Here is a 20,702-nt window from a genome sequence, read left to right as displayed (position 1 = left end):
AAAAACGGGTGGGAGTGTCTGTTTAGGTCAGGTTGAGTGGTCTGAAACAACTGTTCCTGGTATGAGTGACACAAATACATGAGCACATTTCCCTACCACTCTACTGCTCTTATAAGCTTGCAAACCGTGGCACTTATTTGGGAGTTGTTGTTTTGTCTTGAATTGGTGAATATTGGAGGTATTAAGCAGCCTACAAACAAAAATAAACTACTTTGAAGTTTCAGTATGTTACTATGGGAGTTACAATATGAAGATACATGAGGGTCAACAAGTTTATTGGACTTGTTTACACCTGGTATTTGGATGCGTTTTTGTCAGTTTAGATACAAGTGGACAATGCTAAATACAGGTATAAATGGTCTGAAGCAGCGGTTCTTAATCCTGGTCCTCTGGAACCCCCCACCCCCCGCTCTGAACATTTTGTATGTAGAGGTTTGTTCTATTCTAGTGTACAAGATGTGACTTCTATGCAAACCCCACGATTATGGTTAAATAACCCTTTACACTTTGGTAATAAGTTTTGTCTGTGTGGGGAGACTCCGCAGACTGTGTTGTAGTGCAAATAAACTTAAGCCGATTTCCCGTATGCAGGGAGTAGAGAACAGTGAACACTATGTAGGGAACATGTCATTCGGAAAACAGATCATTTATGGAGCTCTCTTCTAACGAGCTGGTTATCTGAATCAGTTGTGTTAAACAAGAGAGACATGCAAAATATGCAGAGCGAGAGGTCGCAAGTACCAGGGTTAAGAACCGCTGGTTTAAATCATTTTAAGCTTGACTGAATTTACACTTGGCTTTACCATGCAACCTGTATCCAGATGTTGTCCACATGCACATTAAAAAGACAAGTGTAAACACACTTCTGATCGGAATGTCATCCAATCAGCGTGTCCTGGTTCAGAGGTAGTCGAGGACGCATTGTGATCAGATCTCAGTGTAATGTAAATGCAATCCAGCCATCGTGTCTGCATTCGCAGGTCGACATCAGGCAAAACGCCACTCCCCATCTCGCAAACTGTCAGTAAAAAAGACGGAAAACACCAGTGTGGAGCGCTAATGAAACTCACTTGATTTGTAAAATGTCCTGTGACTGAAAATGCTTTCCAAGAGAAAACCCACCACTTCAGGTTGACTTTGCACCAGGCCATTCTCTGCAGACTTATTTAAATATTGTGCGGGAAAGACAGATCCGATCGGTTATCCAGAAAAGTCAGTTGATGTAGCCAAGTGTAAGTGTAAATCCAAGGCATACAAAGGGCCCAAAAAACAATCAGTTTAATCTGTAATTTTATCAGAACCATTTTACTGGCACCAAAGCAGTGATTTAAATGAAGTCTAAAAAAGATTCATAATTTAAATGAATTCTTAATTGACGCTGGGAGTGTGACTGACAGTCAACCTGACCAATCATAATGCAAAATCTGCCATTTTTGTCCGACAACAAACCAGACAGGAGAGTATATTAACGTTAGTGGTCTTAAACTTGAAATATGGTGTGTATCGATATCTTTCTGCAGTGGAAACACAATACCTTCTGTCATTCATTCATGTTTATTAAATGCTATAACTAGTAAAGAGGAAGGGATGATTGGTGCACGTGTCGCTTAAACTGAGGCGCTACAGCAATGTGTCATGACACATTAAAGAGCTACGAAACTGTATATATTGTTTCACTTGAATTTCTTTTAAAAGATGAAAAAATCTGAAAGCCGAGACTTTGTTTCATACAAAATGATGTGCTCAGTCAGTTTCCTTTTTACTCTGCAATGTATTTTTCAACATGAGAGAACATGACATGAGAGCACCATGGCCTGTCAGACATAGCAACAGTAATGAAGGGAGGTGTGTCTTTGCAAAGGGTCAGTTGGAGTGTCAACATCAAAGTTGAACAAGTCAATTTATACTAAATACAATAAATCACCATAACTTACATAGACTTGAATCAGTGAATCATTTTTTATGTTCATTTACATGAACCATACAAACTGATTAACTTGAATGAATCATACTTCTGCACTCTGCATGAGAGCCGACTCTTCTAGGGAGTCTGAAGAATTGATTACTTTGGTTCAGATGTGTTCAGCTAAGCTCTGCAGACAGTGGCCCTCCAGGAACAGGTTTGGACACACCTGATTTATCTGAACCTTCCAAACGAAACAAATCGATACACTAGAATGAATCAAACATTCTAATGCTGCATGAGCTGACCGCTTAGAATGTGCAAATTTACTAGAAGGAATAGGACTTTCCAGTGACATAAATGAGAGAGGGAACTGTTTAAGATGAAGTGATTCACTAGAATGACTTTCCAGCTAAGAGAAACAGGATCTTTGAAGATGATTTGATGATTCTCTAAAATTAGAAACAGGGGTGTATCATTGGGACTCCTTTAAAAAAAAAAATCAATTACAAAATTTCCGTTTTGAAACCTGCTAAAGCTGTAGAGTCTCACTACATTTATATAGTAGTTAATCCCCAACACTGTTTTTATAGTAAGCAATTTCTCTCTACAGTACAGCTTAACTCAAAACCTGTCATGTGAAGTGGTATGATATCCATAAATGAACACGCTGTAGTTCCTTTTTGTTATTCATTTTCATTTATTCCATCTACCTGCAGTTCACAGAGGGGTACTCGGTGCAGTGTCAGCTTTATCAAACGCCGTCCACAATATGCAAAGCTACATGGTGTGGTTAACATGTCAGATGGCTGAAAGCAAGTGGATGAATGTGAGCGACAATAAGCGAGTGGGAGTTTAGAGAAGAGGGATGGAGTGAAAAATAAAAAGGGGAGAAGGGATGGAGGGAGTGTTGCAGTGGGTAACATGAGGACTTTTACTTCTCATTCCGGCGACTCCCCTGAACGCTCATTGACAAGTGTGCACCATCGCCGTCTCCCCTGCCGTCCGTGGCCAGCTTCCTCTAACCACTGCAATTGGCGTGAGCAGCGAGCAGGCACACACCATCCTCCCCTCCCCTCCCTCACCTGCAAGCACTGTGCCATACCCAGCAATGCTACCAATTACCATCCAGCCCAGCTGCCAGGTTTAAATCTGTGGCTGAGGAGAAGAGGCATGTCTGCTGATTCAGCCCCTGCAGAGCTTTTTCTCCCTGAGCACGGGATGCGGATTTTGCCTCCACCGGTGGATGTCTGACTCCCTCAAGAGTGAGGATGCCGTTCACAAGCCTTACCTTCCCACGTCACTGTGACACCCACCTCAGGCTGTTTGCTACTTCGTAAATATTAAAGTTAAGTATCGATCGGATCAAGATAATCACATTGTGGAGGCTGGGTTCTCAATTTTTGGTTTCATTGCTCCATGCAGCCCCATCCTTAACAGATTTTGGTTGAGGTTTGCTGCTGTATTTGCTTTGATCCCATGTTAGAAAAGTGTAATGATACTGCGTTTAGGGGGCTAATATAGATGCACACCTCATTAGGTGAAATCGGGATGTAAAAATGTTTCCCCAGTGTGTCACTGTAGTGCAATGTTTTGTGCTAGCGTGCTGCAATTCATTCTTCACCTAATATAAATTACCCTGCAAGTTTGTCAGAGCCAGACTTTTAGGAAGATATGGCATATCTTGAAAAATAATGAAGAAAGTTCAAAAAAGGAGTTGAAAGAAAATGAATAGAACACATATCATCTAGATGAATATGAAGCATTCTTCCTCAAAACCCATAAAATGACTAATGGCATTTTACAAGGAAAATAGACAAATAACAGACAATTAAAACATTGTACAACATACATATAAAATCCCTATACATCTCATCTCAACAACATCAAAGGCATTGGAGAAGAAATGTCTTCAACTTAAATTTAAACAAGTAAACAAAGATGATTCCACAAAGCTTGGTCTAATTTCAATTTTTAAAGCAAAAGATGAGAGATTTTTGAAGTTAAAAATAGCTGTCTAATAAATAATCTAAGCTAAATACTAATAATAAAATGCAGCTAACCATATAATCATGCATAGTTGTTTAGGAAACCAAAATCAGCTTTTAAAAATTAGAGCATAACATTTGCAATATCTTATGATATTTTAGCTCAAATTAATTTGCCATTTGGTAATATGAGTAATACTAATGCAATATTTGGCCTAGTGTTTGTTGTATATGGCTGGTATCAAATCTGCTGTTGTTAATGCATTTAAAATTCTAAGTTCCCCTATTCAGCCTGTCATGTTAACAAATGTGCGTATTTGTTGGGCCAAATGTATGTCATTTTGGTTCTGTGTTGGGTCGCCACCTGATGTCCATTGTAAAATCTGAGTTTGAACTAAGACCAATTGAAGCAAATGTAGTTGAAGCTGAACCATGAGTGTTATATGAATTGCAAATGTCAAAATAAATCATCATCTGAGGGCAGGCTCCAATGCAGTTGGTACATATATTTCCCCCCAATAAGTGTTTACTAGGCATAGTGCAATTTACTTTTTATCAACAAGCATCATTTCCTCTGGAATCTTATAAGTCCTGTTCCTTGTACGGGATGCTGAGGACCGCCTGAAAGACCCTATTTGTCTCCCTAATCTTACACGAAATAACATTTGCATTCAGCCAGCTGCCTGTAATAAAGGCTGGCAGTTATGAGGCCTGCTTCCATGCATTACCATTAATCACAATTAAATAGAGCTTAACGCTTGTCACATGAATATTTACAGTGTGGCCGGGGCCATCTCGCACTGTAAATTCATAAATCATTTGGCCAGATTATGGAATTTATGGCTGTTTTATTATTCATGATCTGCCTTTTATGTGGTGTTATATTTATTTTCCTCTCCACCGGACGGGCACGTTGAGCTGGGTTTAGTGGGCTGTCCATCACACCTGTCACACACACATCTGGGCTGTCACAGACACACACCTACAGGGACAGCACATTTGGATATCTTTTGCTCTGGCTCTTGCATGCAAGTTTTCTGTCCACCACAGTATGTCGAAGAAGCAAATTAGATTTTTCTGCCATAAAATGAGCGTGTGTGTTTGGCTGGCTCCTAAAATAATTGAATCTGTCCTCTGCTGTTTCATGTCGTGAAGAGCTCTCTCTGGAGGCTGGGCCAAAAATGTTTTGAGGATTCACTCCGCTCCAGTAGGACATGTGACAAGATGAATTCCACCACATGGCATCACTTAACCGCCAGCTTTCTCTTTATATTCAACAAAAAGCAGCAGGTGACTTTGCTATGTATTCCTATAAGAGAGACTGTGAAGTCACCATCCGCCGCCTCCTTTTCTCACTCACATCAGGACACATTACTGAGAAAGCAAGTGGAAGGTCAGAATAAAAGATCGGCATCTGAAACTGTTAATTGAAAACCTCTAATTTTTCATACTCACCTTTATTCTTGAAGTTACTGACACACTTATTGTAGAGATTTGCCTGAGCTTGATTTCTATGATTAACAGCTGATTCAGCCGTTGACCTGCACTGTGCACAGCTGTGGCCTGAGCCCAGCCAATCAGAGCTTAAGTGGACCGTGTGTTCAGGGTCAAGACAGACCGGGCCCAGCAGCCGAGAGGCCACCAGCTGCCTTCAGCTGGAGAACCAGCCAGAGAAAGAGCCTGCTCTGTGTCCATAATAGATGCCTTATAGCAAGTAACGCCTAGCTTACAATATTGATTTTATAATCTTGCTGAACAAATCTTTTGCTTTTTTCATAAATATGTGTTCTGTATGGAGGATTCTGGAAAGAAGATTTATCAAATGTATTTGTCTTGTTTTGTTATTGTGTATATCCACTGATGTGATTCAAAATGTGCATAAGAGGAGTTACGTAGTGTGTTTGTGTGTTCAGGAACCAATCGACCGGCAGGGTGTCAAAAACATAACAGCAGTCCTAAAGTAGCCTAATATTTTGCACGCAAACTGATCCATGCCATCTTCATCTCCTATAGCAAGTTTTCCAATATTTCAGCTGCTTATGTGTATGTGGAGGACAGACATCATGGCTGTTGATATTACAGTCACTCCTGTCTCCCATTGGATGGACATACTTTCTTTTCCTATACTGTTCAGCACTACATCTCTTCTCAGTGAACTTTAATAAAAACTGTATTCCCCTGATCTCTACGTCTGGACTCCAAATAATGAAACATATCGATCTGCGAAATGCATCTCGCTCAATAGTCACACTGCAACTAGAAGGGAATAAAGAAAGGCAGACATGGTCAAAAATGCAAGCGGTGAGACAGACAGAGAGAGAGTGCACCATCTAGTGGTTATAAAACAAACACTCATGATAGATAATACACAGCTTGGTGAAAAAACTCAGTATTTTAGTCTGTGACGTTTGCTGTGGCCCCCTAGTGGGTCGCCTGGTTGAGGACCACTGCCATAAACTGATTAAAACATTTTTAAGTAAATTATTTTTTCCGGCTTTACAGCTCAAAAACACACAGGATCTAAAAGAAAAATGAATGTAAATGCATTATTATAAGTTTCAAATTTCTGCTTCCATTTACTTCTATTGAAGTGCCATGACCATAAACCATTTTGTTTTTGTTGTGGTTGCTTTTTTGTTTAAAAAAAATAAAAAATACTGATGTTCCTTTACAAAAATGGATGTGATATTGGTCTGATTTGATTTTGATTTTCCTTTAAGAATTATACAGAATTTTACTTTGCTAAATATTATTGAAAAGATGGAAAGAGAAGTGAAAGACAGGATAAGGAGGAGTGTGGCAATGTGTGGGTGTACTCCCGTGAGCTCACATAACTGCACGTGTGTTTCTGCGTCTGAATGCTAGCACTCTTTTGTGCTGTCTGAATTTTTCTCATCTCTCCTCTCCGGAGAGAGTGCTCTGGCATGGCCCTTAGTGGATAACAGACTGTTGTCATGAATGGGCTCAATAGCCACTGCCTCTGCTTGTGTAGCAAACTACCTCATGGCCTTGTACTCTCACAGCAGTCTGCTTTTGTTCTAGTTCCTCTTCAGCCCATCCCTTCCCTGCACAGATGCAGTGCCCACACACTCTCTGTCCCTGAGAGCTTGAAAGAAAAAAAGTGCTTCTTTTGATGAACAAGATTTAATTGTACCCTGAAACTCAGGTGTTCAAGTTTTATGTCAGTTACGTGAATGAGTTTGCCGTCAATTATGTAAATGCAGAGATTATGTAAATGTGGGTGAGATCACACTGTAACTTTCAAGATGTTAGTAAAATTTATTATTTCGAAATAAAACAATGCAATTTGAAATAAGTCACGGGCAATTTACAAACGCTAACAAACAACATCTCAAACGTCCAATGTATGAACAAAAACAGTAAAAAATTTCTAAATATCTTCTTTTGTGTTCCACAAAACCTGCAATATTAAGTAATAATTTAAAAAATAAAAATACAAAACTGACATACTAAATGTGACATAAAAGGTTGAGTCAATAATGAGATAAACATTTGAAACTGACATTTTCCGAGAGTTAATTCGTTTGTCTTGACTGACTTTGTATCTCATAATTTTGATTATGTCATAATTTCAACAACTTTAATAATTATGAAGTTTATGTCATATGATTTACCAAAGCACGTGGTGGAAATGAGATTTCATATGAGGATGGGTGAATTATCCATTTAATAATTAGTAAGTTTAGTATTACTGTACTTTTGAAACAGATGTGAGTGGTAAATCAAAGGATCTTATCCTTTCTAACATCCAGATGGACCTTCTGGATCATGTGTTTTTATCATTGGACATTTCGACTAGACAACCATAAACATTTGCAGGGAATTTCCAGGCAATGAAGAGAGATTAGAATGGGGCCCAGACCACTCCTTCCTCTTCTCAAGGCCACAAGGCCATCAGGTCTTTTGAGAGATGAAGATACCGCAGCTGCAAAACTTGTTATGAGAAGCAAGGAAAAGATGGGAGGCAGAGAGCATCTAATGAAGCACAGAAGGGACGAATGCTAAAGGATAATTTCATATACTACAGTAAAGAAAAACCGTTTTAATCCCATGATTGTGTATAAAAGTAAGACTGATAGTGATAAAGAATATTTAAGGGTGCAATTGTGTCAGTTTTCCTCTTTAAATCTAAAATAATTAATTAATTATTATTTTATAATTTCTTTAGAATATTATTTACAAATTAAATAAAAAAGAAGAATTTGCCTTTAAATTTGATTAATTAAATCCTCTGCTTTGTTGTTAGTAACCGTTGCATTGAGTTTTTGTATTATTTCTTTTTTATATTTATTTTTACCTATTTGTGAAGTGATTTAAATAATAATTGATAATAATAAAATATGTATCACTGAGTACATATAATAATTGATTATATAAATAATCAGCATATGGCTGACGAAAAAGCTTTGCCACCACAGGAATGAATTACATAATAAAATACTGAAATAAGAAATAAAAAGTTATTTTAAATAACTAAATAATGATATTTTATAATACTACCGTTTTTTAAATAAATGAAGACTTTATGAACATCAAACAGTCAAAACCTTTAAAAAAAAACGCATAATTATTCCACACGTCTGCCCGGTAGTGTGTAAATCTGAATTAATAATTTTTACTATTTCTTAGTATTTGCAGCATCTAATGATCATGCTAACCAGCATGATTTCACAATACTGTTTTTATTTTCACTGTAGTGAGGTACGTTGGCGTAAACAATGGTTGCCAACGGACTCTTATCTGTAATCAATGCGATGACATCGCAGCACACGTCGTCGTCTGTTGATGACGTACGCGGGGTTTTCCGGGTGCGACGGCTTGAGAAGTAGGCTAGCAGGCTAACCGAGAATAACGTCAAAACACAGGTACTTCAGCGCTGTTGACTAACGTCAGAAGTCAGAGGGTGGGAAGCGAACATGAAGGGGGTAAACGATTCATTTTACAAGGGCTGTTTCTGAAAGTGAAGTCGCCGTGATCTCCATAGATTGATTTAGCTTAAAATGTCAACAACGCGGCCCCTCCTCGGGATGAAGCGAATCACCGAGGCAACCTGCACAGAGCCGCCGGGAGGCAGGCAGTCCCCGACAGACAGCAGAACGCAGTCCGAGCCGCTCACCGTAGACGAGTTCACGGTACACGAGGACAAGCAGGCAGAGCTCAGATGCAGCAAACCGAAGGTCGAACAGCTTTTCCAAGTCACATTCACCATTATTGGGCTCCTGGATCACACAGGAGCCCACGGAAGTAAGGCTTCCAGACAGATCTGGCTCCAGCTGAAGGGAAAAAGGGAGGATGTGTCTAAAGCGAAGGTAAATGAAAGTAAATTGTAAACATTTTCTAAACAATGTTGCTGTTTGTTTTTTGACTTTCAGAAGCGAAATTGACGAATTTAACGTAACTTAAGTTGCAACGCAATAGCTGGAGGAAGCTGATGTCAGAATGAACAGCAACATGTTTGTCTTTATTTGACATTTAAACAAAGGTCTGTGGTAAACTGGAGACACGTTTGTGTCTCGCTTATCCAGACCAGATTTAAGTCTTTACCTTTCTTTACACCATACACAAAATATGATGCTTTGGGTGGAGAAGATAAACAGCTACAATTTGGCCAGTTTTTGTCTGATACACAAGGTAATTGATATTATTTCCTTGTGTATAGTAGAAAAGTAATATCACACTCACAATAATAATGTAGGATTGAGCATCAGAATGGCTGTGAATCATATTTGTGAATCACAATGGCCAAATCCCATTTGTGCTGATACTCAGTAAATTGTAAGTGATGTTGCTTGAATAACCTATCACATTTCTGTTTTATGTCATTTGGGAATAACTGTCACCAAACCAAATAGATCCATTATAGCCAAAGTAAAATGATTGTGTTTCAGTGGATTTCATAATGTCTCAGCAGACAGAAACACATTAGTAAGCTTTCACACACATTTATAGATGATCCAATACTGTGCATTTTGACATAGATGTTTCCCGTTACAGTGGTGGCGAAAAAATGAGTTACCAAGACAGCAACAAACAACGTGGTTTTTCACTGAACACTTGTTGCGTCATCGCCTAGTTCTGTCATGCCATTGTTTGCAATTCTACACTGATCCAATAAGGAAATTATACCTATGAGTGCCAGTAAACCTGGAATATCCTATTGTTAAGCCATAAAACAGAAACCACTCAGTGGATTTATTTCGCCACCACGTGCACTTCCTCTTTAAAATATTTTGAATATTTCTAATACTTTTTCACAGGTATAAATATTATAACCACAAAACTAAAGTGTCAAGGAATTTTCTGTGAAATCACATTGACAGGCAAAAATCTCCGCATCTCAGTGACTTTTGAATATCTTTTGCCATTTGAATTAAAATAACAGATAGGAGCTGGTATCTGCTTCTTATCCAAACTGTGTCATGAATTTTCTCATGAGTCTTTGACAGAGATCTGATTGCTTAGTCAGGAGAAGACGGGAGGCCCCCAGTGTATTTCACTTTCGGTTTTAGTTACTACTCCGAGTAGTGGCTTTTAACCTAGTGTCATTACTGGTACTGAATATGAGTATTTCTTTTACCGTAACTTGCTCGCTCTGATCAAAGAAATAAAAAGTTCAGCAAAAATGTCTCAGAATGGTCCTCCCCAAGGGGTTCCTGTGTTGTTGTTTCTTTCGAACCTGTAGGCTTGCCCACTCACTCAAAGCCACTCAATAATGCCAATATCATGTCTTTTAATTTAAAGAAACTAAAAAAAAAAAAAAAAGACCATATTTTTTTTTTTTTTTCTTAATACAGTACTTTTAGGCCTGGACAATTTGGCAAAAGTAGGTTATTCTGCTAAAAATAGTGATTCATATTTAAAATTATATAGATCCTAAAAAAGTATCACAATATTACATTTTTTCTGTATTTTTGATCAAATAAATGCAGGCTTGATGAGCAGAAGAAATTTCTTTCAAAACAATTAAAAATAGTAATGTTTCCAAACTTTTGGTATGTACTGTATATATATATATATATATATATATATATATATATATACAATTATTATTTTTTTTAAATGTGCGATATACTGTATATATACTACTTATCAGTATGCTTTTAATGATACTTAAGAATATAATACTTATATATTAAATAATATCGATATAAAACTCTTATACTCAGTTTTGGAACATTGTGCAATGTAAAACATAGCAGCTCTGTGTGTCTACATTTGGGTGCAGCGTCATGCTTGCTTACTTAGGTATGTATTCACACTTTCATCGATATGATAATGGGCATGTGGAATCTCCACAGAAAGATGATGTAGCTCTTGGTCATTTGGTCCCTCAAGTCAAGGCAAATCATATGTGCATTCTGCTTTAAAATAATGAAACCAAGATTAATTATTCCGAGAACAGTTATTCATTCAGTGGTATGCTTGTGTTGTCATGTTTCCCTGCTCCTTTTAGAAGTGAAATTTTCTATCTTTCGCAATGTATGTGTTGTAATTCAGTCCTGCTGTTATTGTTTTGCAGGAGTATGTGAAAGGCCTGTGTGACCCAGAGCTTCAGAAGGTAGAACGGTACCCGGTGGACATGCACTGTATTTTTGCTGGTGCCCGTGGACTCTTTTTAGACCGGCTGCTCAGAGACACAAGTGCAGAGGTTCAAGTACTGGAGCCAGGTCATCTGAGGTTGAGCGGGTGTGCAGAGGCCGTCGTCATGGCTCAAAGTCGGGTTCAACAGTTTGTTGCCCTCTTTCAGGAGAAACGAAGCTTGCCGGCTGACAGAGAACCCTTGGTTAAGCGGACCTTTAAGAATTTTGTGGAGGACCGGGCTGATAAATATGCCATGGAGCTGCTTTTGCTCCCCAGTGCCCTCAAAGAGGAACTTTTGGGCTTGGCCCAAAGCCCCACACAGCCTATAGCTGTCATAGACCTTGAGCAGGACCGCTCCCAGACTAGCACACCCGTAACAGACCTCTCCAAACGAATCCTGGACACCACTTTTGAAGATAAAACTGCAGGTCCTGCAGCCACTCCTGATGTTATGCCTGGTCTAAACGGTCGGCCTTGCAACAAGCGTCGGTCCTCTGAAAGCGAGCAGAGGGACACTAAGAGGCAATACTCATTAGAGAGGAGAGAAGAGGAGCAGTTGGAAGAGCGGCAGCGAGAGCCAAGCCAAACTTGGACAGTTACGTCTGCGAAAGGGACGCTAGCAGCTAGTGAATCGACAAATGACAATGAGGCAGTGAGTCCTGAGACTAACTTACGATGTCTTGTTAACTTCTTCCGAACCATGGGCTACCAGCAGGAGGTGGTGGAGCGGGTGGTGCGTGAGACGGGGCAGACAGAGGACACATTTTTACTTCTGGAACGAATTGTGGAAGAGACTCAGAAGAGCAAGGGAGCACAGCGCACTTCTCGCACACCCGATCCGTCCCCCTGTGCAAACGCCTCGTCGACCTCTACCTGCGTCAGGCTCAAAGAGAAGGAACGGGCACAGATGAGAGCTCTCGCAGAGATCAAGTGCAAAGAAAACATTAGACCTCCTAGCACTAACGGCATAGGTCAGAAGAACCAGACAAGCAGTGTGCCACTAGCTTCTACCAGTCTTAAAAGAAGCAATGGTGCACAGAATGACGTGTGTGAAGTGATCATCATTGATGACGATGATAACGACTTCACGGATATCGAGAGGAAGCCCCGAATGGCTGCACTTGATCTGAAGTCAGAATCCCGGTTTGACTACTTGCCCCGTGGTAGCTCTCAAACAATGGTTCCAGTGCGGATGGAGAGTGTGACCAATCTCCGCAGCTCCTCTCAAGGCCCTCCTCTCCGGAGCACCGACACACGACCTGGATGTTCTTACCAGACACTCCCTGGAAGGGCACCTTTACCTCGCTCTGAGGCACATAGCACCTCTAAACCAGCACCCCTCACCGGCATTTCTCGTTTCCAGCAGTCCCTGAAAACCCCCTACCGATTAGTCCTACAAAATGAACCAGGCTGCCCGGACCTGTGCCACATCATCATCGATGGGAGCAATGTGGCAATGTCGTAAGTCTCCATCAGATTGTATAATTTGGGGGGCAGTGACAGCTCATGAATAACAAAGAATTTTTGCAGTGTGCATGTACAAGCTGGGAACAGCAAAAATGTTGGCCCAATTTTTGTTCCAATTTGCAGCCTAGATGAGTTCATGTTAGTCGCTTAGTCTTAGGCAGTCTACAGATTTTGAGCAGTCAGACTTGACCGATTTCACAGAAAATTGCATAGTGTGATTTTCTTTTTTTTTTTTTTATTATTATAATTTTGTTTTTGCTTTAGACTATGATTCCATCCAGTTTGCGAATACCAAGATATTTCATATTTTAGTTTACTGTGTTCAGAAAAAATTGAGGGTCCTCAACCATTTAGTTCATGATGCCCCAGTTTTTCTTGATAAACATATCCAAAGTCAGAAAGTGTATGATGCCTGGTGTTTTAAAATCTATTCAGATTTTAGTTGTGTAGTGTATTCAATCCTTTACCCATCCTCATTATTTTTGGAGATTTTTGTTACACAAAAAACTAATTTCAAGTCTCCCCACTCTGTCAGTTCCAAATTGTAATGGTAGCTTTGTAAGTGAATAATCGATATTTATTTTTTAGATCTTTTGTTGTGTAAAATAAAACTAATTTACTATCATTACATTTTATTACATATAATGGCATTTATAATGGGCATCAGCCACCCAGCTTTCTAGATTCCAGCCATTGAAACGTTTTAGTTTAGTTGGTTGACAGCATAAGTTACTGTGAAACTCCCAAAGTAACCAAAAAGCACCCTAAATGTAGCCTATTGAACATCATTTGAAAGCACCAAAGTTTTGTGTGAAGAACAGACTGAACTTCCTGTCAGTATCAACTAATATTTCAGCCCACACCTCGCACAGTCTATCACGTAGGTTGAAGACTTAAAGGTGGCTTGACATGTCCTTGTCACTGCTGCTTTCCTTGTTTGAACATTTTGAACTTAATTCAAAATTTCTCTTTATGTTGCTTGGGATAATGAAAAAAAAAATCACGATGATCAGCAAATGATCTGTGCATTCAGTATTTGGAGTTCAGCATTTGAATAATGCTTGTACTGTGAAACCACTGTAAAGGACAGGTGTGATTGATGCTTTTTTTGGAGACAGTTTGAGGGAGTGTGAAAATGTTGGTGGTGTACTGGTGTTGAGTGTGTAAGTGCCCATAAAGGTTAAAGGAAGTCACTTCCAGTAAGCTCTGTGTGTGTATATGAACTCAAGTATCTAAGTGTTTGTGTTTGAAAACCTAAAACCAGGTGCAACCCCCTTTTTCCTTACTTCATAACAGTATCTGTCTTTCTCACCCACACCCCCCTTCCGCTCTCCCTCCCACGTAAAAGGCAACCTCTTTTGTGGGTCTCTCCCCTTGTCAGCCCCCTATTTTGCCCTTTAAATGGCTTACCGGAGGTGACTGCACTTCTTAGAAGCACTAGTATGGAAACTGAGGTGTTATACAGGGTTGAAGAGAAATAATCTTTTTAGACCCTACTAGTGAAGTCTAATTGAGGAGAAAAAGGTATATCGTGGGATAAGGTGTCAGGTGGGATCATAAGAACTTTACCTCAACGTGGGCATATACTAGAGAGATCTGAAACATACTGTATTCTTGAGTTTTTAAGAATGCTCCCACTCAAATAATAGCAAGAAACTAAAGGGGTATGTGCAATGAGAAGGTTGTCCTTAGATACTCAAGAAAAAGTCATTTGGAAAGTTAAGGACTGTTGCAGAACGCTCACACCTTAACTAATTATACTATGTGATCCATGCAGAGCACTGAACAGTCTATCACATGTTCAGCCAGTCTTGAAGGCAACAGCTCACACAGGGTTTCTCATGGCTGATTTGTATGCTTGCATGATATTTGAGATCTGAATCCTCAGGTAAATTCTTGTTGCCATAGCAGCCCAAATGTGATGTTTCCAAGAAGCGCTGCCACAGCAGATAGGAAGGATGTCAGTATCTTCCAGTTGAAGAAGAAAGTCAATGTGAAGGAAAGGTCAGAGGTCATGAACTGAAACTGGTGCAGCGTATGTACCTAACCCTGCTGTAATGATGTTGCTTCGGCCTGGCACGTATCCAGGATGTTGTTACAGTTTCATTTCACTTATCTCAAGTAGTATTGTTTTGAAAAGAAAGGTTCCTCACACTGATTTACTTCATGCACATGTGCAATTTCTGACAATAGGACAAATGGATTTGATCATTTACGTTGGCGCATCCAATGTTGCGTACAGCGCAATTATGATTGTCCCTAGTGTAGTCACATGGTCAGTCTGTACTGACAGTCTACAGTCATTTCGGACATAGGACTACATTTACAGCTCAATTTTTGAAGTCTCTTACCTGTCCTGTCAGTGCAAGATAATCAAATCGGAGTCTACAGTCACTGGATAAGATCTTCATATGGATGAGTTAAGAGGTGAACCACAAGGGTTTTTATTTGGTGTTTTTTGTCAGAAACACAAGGGAGAAATGAAAGGTTTTTTTGCATATTTAGCAATTTACATTTCCAGACTGGGAAAGTTATCAGACTTTTTACGTCAGCGGTCGTTGATTTAGTAACACTTCCTGTTTAAAATAACTTTCTCTCTTAGAGGGAACTTCCCCGTGACCCCTCTATGGTTCAGTTTGGGTGTGTGTTGACAACTGCACATCTGTATGCGTGTGTCATTTTGTCTAAACGCTCTGAATGGATGGAGATGTGCGTCTATTTTTGCACCCTTTTGCGTCAGTTGCGTCTAATCGAGAGGTAAAAGGAAGTAAATTGCTAACCACTGTTCTCAAATGCATTTACATATGTACTTATCTCTCTATCAGTGGTATCAGATGCATTGTGAAATTGAATGCAGAGCTGTTTCCTGATCGTGCAAATTGATATTCAGTAGGGAACTTTTGTCTTTAGTTATTTAATCAGCCCTCTAGGTGAATTTAGTATGTTTGAATGTAATTGTATTACACCTCTTATACCTTTTACTGCATAAAGGAATGCATTGTATACTGCCTAATATTTAAAGATTGTGAAAACAATGCATTGATGAATGAAAAAACAGCAAATTACCTCACTACATTTAATTTTAAACTGGCATCCATTTACCTTCTTAGTAATGTAGAATTCTTATTCCAGTTCTGTCAAAAATGACTCTAGAATGAGATTAAAAACAACTAGTGGTTTATTTATGGTTGCACATACATAAGTGGAAAGTCAAGTGGAAGCATTGTGTTGCATTGTGGGCTACAGTATCCCACTCAGTGCACTACACTTGACAAAAGAAAAACCAGTAGGTCCTGCAAACCTTTCTTGTGCAGAGAAAATGGTCATACAGTGTAAAATCGATCTCTAGATACTGCTGAAATTGTATTAGTAGTTTGATAGTATGCTATTCTAAACTGGTTATGACCTTTGACCTCCCTATTTGCTGTCACCAGGCATGGACTCCATCGAATCTTTTCTTGTCGTGGGATCGCCATTGCTGTAGAGGCCTTCTGGCGCAGAGGGCACAGAGAAATCACTGTCTTCGTTCCTCAGTGGAGACAGAAAAAGGACCCCAACATCACTGGTAGGAGCTCAGTTTCCTTCTGTCGTTAGATCAGCAATATAGATCTGGAGTCAAAATGTGATCTGTTGTTACAGAACAACACTTTCTGAATCAGCTGGAAAACCTGCGACTCCTATCTTTCACCCCGTCTAGAGAAGTGTGTGGACAGAGAATTTCCTCACATGATGACAGGTACAAGATCCAGCTGCTAAAATAGTCATCTAGAATTTTTTCTGTTCCCCAACACGGTACTAGACAAAATTGTATTTCGCTTGTGGCTTAGATTCATTTGGGTATTGATTTTCAAGAATGTTTCTGGAAATCACACAAGTGAACGTAAAATGTGTATAAAAGATGTCTACACAAAATTGAGATGGGACATTGAAAAGTGCCATTTCTCATGCACACATCCTTTTACAAATAAGTACGTTTGATGTAAAAATATCTGCACTGCATATTGTCTTTTGTATCGGAACAGACATATATTTACAGTGTGTGTCGTCTGTTTTCCTTACCAGAATACTAATATGAATATGGAAATTATATGCTGAGGTCATGCATAATAAAAACCGTTGTTGTGTTTATGGTTATTTCAAGAGCAAGTGGGTTGAATTGGAAAATCTGCACTATGTTTTATACATGCCCTACGTATTTGTCTGTGTCCTGCTTGATCTATAACCTTCTTCACAGGTTCCTGCTTCATCTGGCTGAGAAGACAGGAGGGGTCATTGTCACCAATGACAACCTGAGGGACTTTGTGAACCAGTCAGAATCGTGGAGAAGGATTATTCAAGAGAGGTAAGAAGAACAAGATGAGAAAAAGATTTTTTCTAATGATAATAACACACTACCATTCCACAGTCTGGGGTCAGTAATTTAGCAAGGACATATAAAACTGATCTAAACTGACAGTGAAGACATTAAAAAAAAACATTTACAAAAGTACATATACTACACTACCAGTCAAAATGATATATTTAAATAAATATCTAGAAATTCTAGAAATTAATACTTTTATTTAGCAAGAAGATTTCTATTTCAGATAAATGCTGTTCTCTATTCATCGAAGAGACCTGGAGAAAAATCTACTCAGTTGTTTTCAACGTAGTTAATAATAATAAATGTTTTTTGGGCAAATCAGAATATTAGAATGGTTTCTGAAGGATCACAGCTTTGAAATCACAGGAATAAATTACATATTCAAATAGAAAACAGTTATTTATATTGTATAGTGTGTGTATGTATGTATGTATGTATGCAAGTATAAATATATATATAGTATATATTGTATTTCAGATAAATGCTGGCTGTTCTTTTGAATGTTCTTAGAATCTCAAGTTAATTAATTGAATGATTTCTACAGGATCGTGGCATTCAACACTAGAGTAATGATGTTGAAAATTCACAGATATAACTTACATTTTAAAATGTATTAAAATATAAAAACGGTTCTTTTAAACTGTAATAATAATAATTCAGAATTATGAGGTTATTTATAAATCAAGTAAATGCAGCCTTTGGAGTGCTTTGGAATCTTACTGACACCAAATATTTAAACGGTAGTGTGTTTTGGTGGTAGTGTTTTGTGCTCGATAACATTTGTTCAGATTTAGAGCTCTTTGTATGGATTTTTCAGACTCTTACAGTTCACCTTTGTAGAAGATCACTTCATGATCCCAGATGACCCACTTGGAAAGAATGGACCTCACCTAGACGAGTTCCTATATAAAGACCATCGGTGAGTTCAGAATCACACAAAAATACCCAGCAGTGGGTATCACACATTCCTAGTCTCATCTGTTACTCCAAGCAGAAGAAAGCTATCCCCTCATGACTTTTCTGTCCCCTCACAGAGGTAGTCCCGTAATGGCCCCACTGAAGACAGACATTCAGGCGACCCCATCAGTATACGCCTCGACAGCGCAGTCCACAGCACGTCCCTCTTCCCCTTCCCACTGGCAAACCTCCGGACCTTCAGACTGGCATCTTCCTCGACCGTCCCCTTCTCCACCTCCACAGCGGTCACCATTAGAAACCACAGAACTCAAAAGGAAGTTGTACGACATCTTTCCTGACCAAAAGCAGCGTATCGATCGTATCCTCTGCGACAACCCATATATGAGGGACCTGAATGCTCTGTCTGGCCTTTTGCTGGGCTGACACACTTTTACACCCAAAACTGCAGTTTCAGGTCACAGGGCTTTTTGTATTATTAAAGAATACCATGATCAAAAAGTACTGCTACGAGCTTTTGTTTGTTCAAGGGACTTTGTTCAAGCATTTATTTGGTCCGTCAGCTAATTTACATTATGATATCCAGGGCCCTCCGATCGACTGCAAGCACAAAAACCTAAGTTATAAATTGTTTAACTGCTTTGAATATACGAGAATGTACAGTCCAGATGGCATATATATTTGATGTAAATATTTGTGAAGGATAATCTTCCTTTCCTGTAAGTTATCCATTCAGAAATCTTTATTCTTAAAGGTGTTCCAGCTACACAGTTGTTCTGAACTGGCTTGGTTTTAATTACTGCTGAAGGACAGTTTTGATTTGCAGTTTTTGATATGATTGTGCTTTTTTCAGTTTTTGTAAATATTCAGATTTTTGAGCCGAATGAGTACTAGTTTCCAGTCACTCGAAGTGCCCTACTGAAGTGCCCCATCATCTGCTTGCAGGATAAAACTGCTCATTTCCTGTTCACTAATTTTAGTTCCCGTTAACTTTGATGATGGTGACAAAATGGTATGCTGTTTCTAAGAATCCCTGGAGACCCCAGTATCACCCAAAACTGTTGTGCAAGTCATTGTCTTTTAATAGCAAACAGGAAATGAGAGCAGTCATTGATGGAAATCTTTGTCCCAGTAACAACCATCAGAGGGTGCTGTTGGATTCCTAGCCCATACCAGCCTCATTATGTAATGGAGGACATGAACAAAATGCAATGCATAGTTGACATTCATTATGTTTTCAGTTAGAGCATCCTATTGGCACTAAAGTGAATTTTCACTGTTATTGTCACTGCATCAGCCTTTCCCTGTCTCTGAAATATGTGTAGCGTTGGACATTGTGAATTGGTATTCAATTTTGGGAATGAAAATGCATAGGCAAAAGCATCACTCGGCAGGCACTGTGGGTATCTCACAGTATGGCTGCTGAAAACCTTTAGCTTTTTCTGGAAGGCAGTCTTAATAAAGGCCAATTATGTGTTTATCAGGACTCCTGTGGTCTGTGCTTGTTTTTTTTTTTTTTTGTCTCATTTTGACACCTCTAACAAAGTTCGAATGAAGCAGGGTTTTTGCAGGTCATATAAAAGTCTTAATTTGCCTTTTCACAAATTAAGACCTAAAAAGGTATTAAATCAGGGCAGAAAGTCTTACATTTATAAAGTCATGGCATTAAATGTTACATTAAAACATTGCTAAAAGTAAATATCTTCCTCTGTTTTTGTCTGCTTTTCTAGTACAAATTTCTAAACATCCATAAATCAAGATGCCTTCATTTCAGAATACATTTATTTATTTATTATAATTATTCTTTTTTTTCAGCCCGGTGGCAGATAGTTGTTCTGGTTTTACCTAACCAACTGTATCTTACAGCTGTATTCTATTGCCATATGGACATTACTTTGACACACTCTTTTTTTTTGTCCGTTAACACATTACTTCCTGATTGTACAATTGAAGCATACATTTTTTATGACGTTGCTTTGAAACGTGAAAAGCGCTTATAGAAATCTATTTGAACTGTATATAATTAAACTGACAGTAGGGGGCGGCATCGCATTTTTTTTTTTTTTTAAGTCTGAGCCCATACAAATGCACTAGTCTTTTCTAAACTATGCTTTCACTACTTTTTTCCCCTCTCTCTTGAAACAAGATCTTTGAATATATTCCAGATTATCCTTTATCCTTACCCCATTTGAAGTGTGGATCAATTTCAAAACAGATGAATGACAGCAAAGATTCTACCGAAACTAGTCTTGTTACAGCCGGGGTGTCCCTGACTGTCCTTCCTTTGTGACCTCACATGGCTCAGGTTCTCAAAAGTTGTGTAAGATGAGCAAACTAAAACCTAGCCCATTATGCAAATCCTGCAGCATGCCTTTGCGGAATTTGACTCTTCAACAGAAAGCTGTTACAATGTTTCGGGGGGAAAAAACTCGACTTTTGTGAAAGCATATAGAGGAATGTTTAA

General features: G+C 38.9%; 1 protein-coding gene across 1 annotated transcript; it reads left to right on the top strand.

Annotated features, from left to right (window-relative positions):
- The first annotated feature begins 8,679 nt into the window (after positions 1-8,679).
- Positions 8,680-19,724, top strand: n4bp1 (nedd4 binding protein 1). Its single transcript, XM_059506583.1, has 7 exons — positions 8,680-9,221; positions 11,432-12,954; positions 16,395-16,525; positions 16,600-16,696; positions 17,195-17,302; positions 18,141-18,242; positions 18,358-19,724. Exons 1-7 carry the CDS (start codon positions 8,913-8,915, stop codon positions 18,662-18,664), a joined length of 2,577 nt encoding a protein of 858 aa, XP_059362566.1. The 5' UTR covers positions 8,680-8,912; the 3' UTR covers positions 18,665-19,724.
- Positions 19,725-20,702: the final 978 nt, after the last annotated feature.

Source organism: Carassius carassius, chromosome 23 (genome assembly GCF_963082965.1).
Source record: "Carassius carassius chromosome 23, fCarCar2.1, whole genome shotgun sequence".
In the NCBI taxonomy this organism is placed as follows: domain Eukaryota; kingdom Metazoa; phylum Chordata; class Actinopteri; order Cypriniformes; family Cyprinidae; genus Carassius; species Carassius carassius.
This window is presented reverse-complemented; position numbering and strand designations above follow the sequence as displayed.

Coding starts and splice junctions, on each gene's coding strand:
- n4bp1 (XM_059506583.1), top strand. CDS start 8,913: ATGTCAACAACGCGGCCCCTCCTCGGGATGAAGCGAATCACCGAGGCA. Junction 16,697..17,194: donor ATTTCCTCACATGATGACAG/GTACAAGATCCA, acceptor CCTTCTTCACAG/GTTCCTGCTTCATCTGGCTG. Junction 18,243..18,357: donor TTCCTATATAAAGACCATCG/GTGAGTTCAGAA, acceptor GTCCCCTCACAG/AGGTAGTCCCGTAATGGCCC.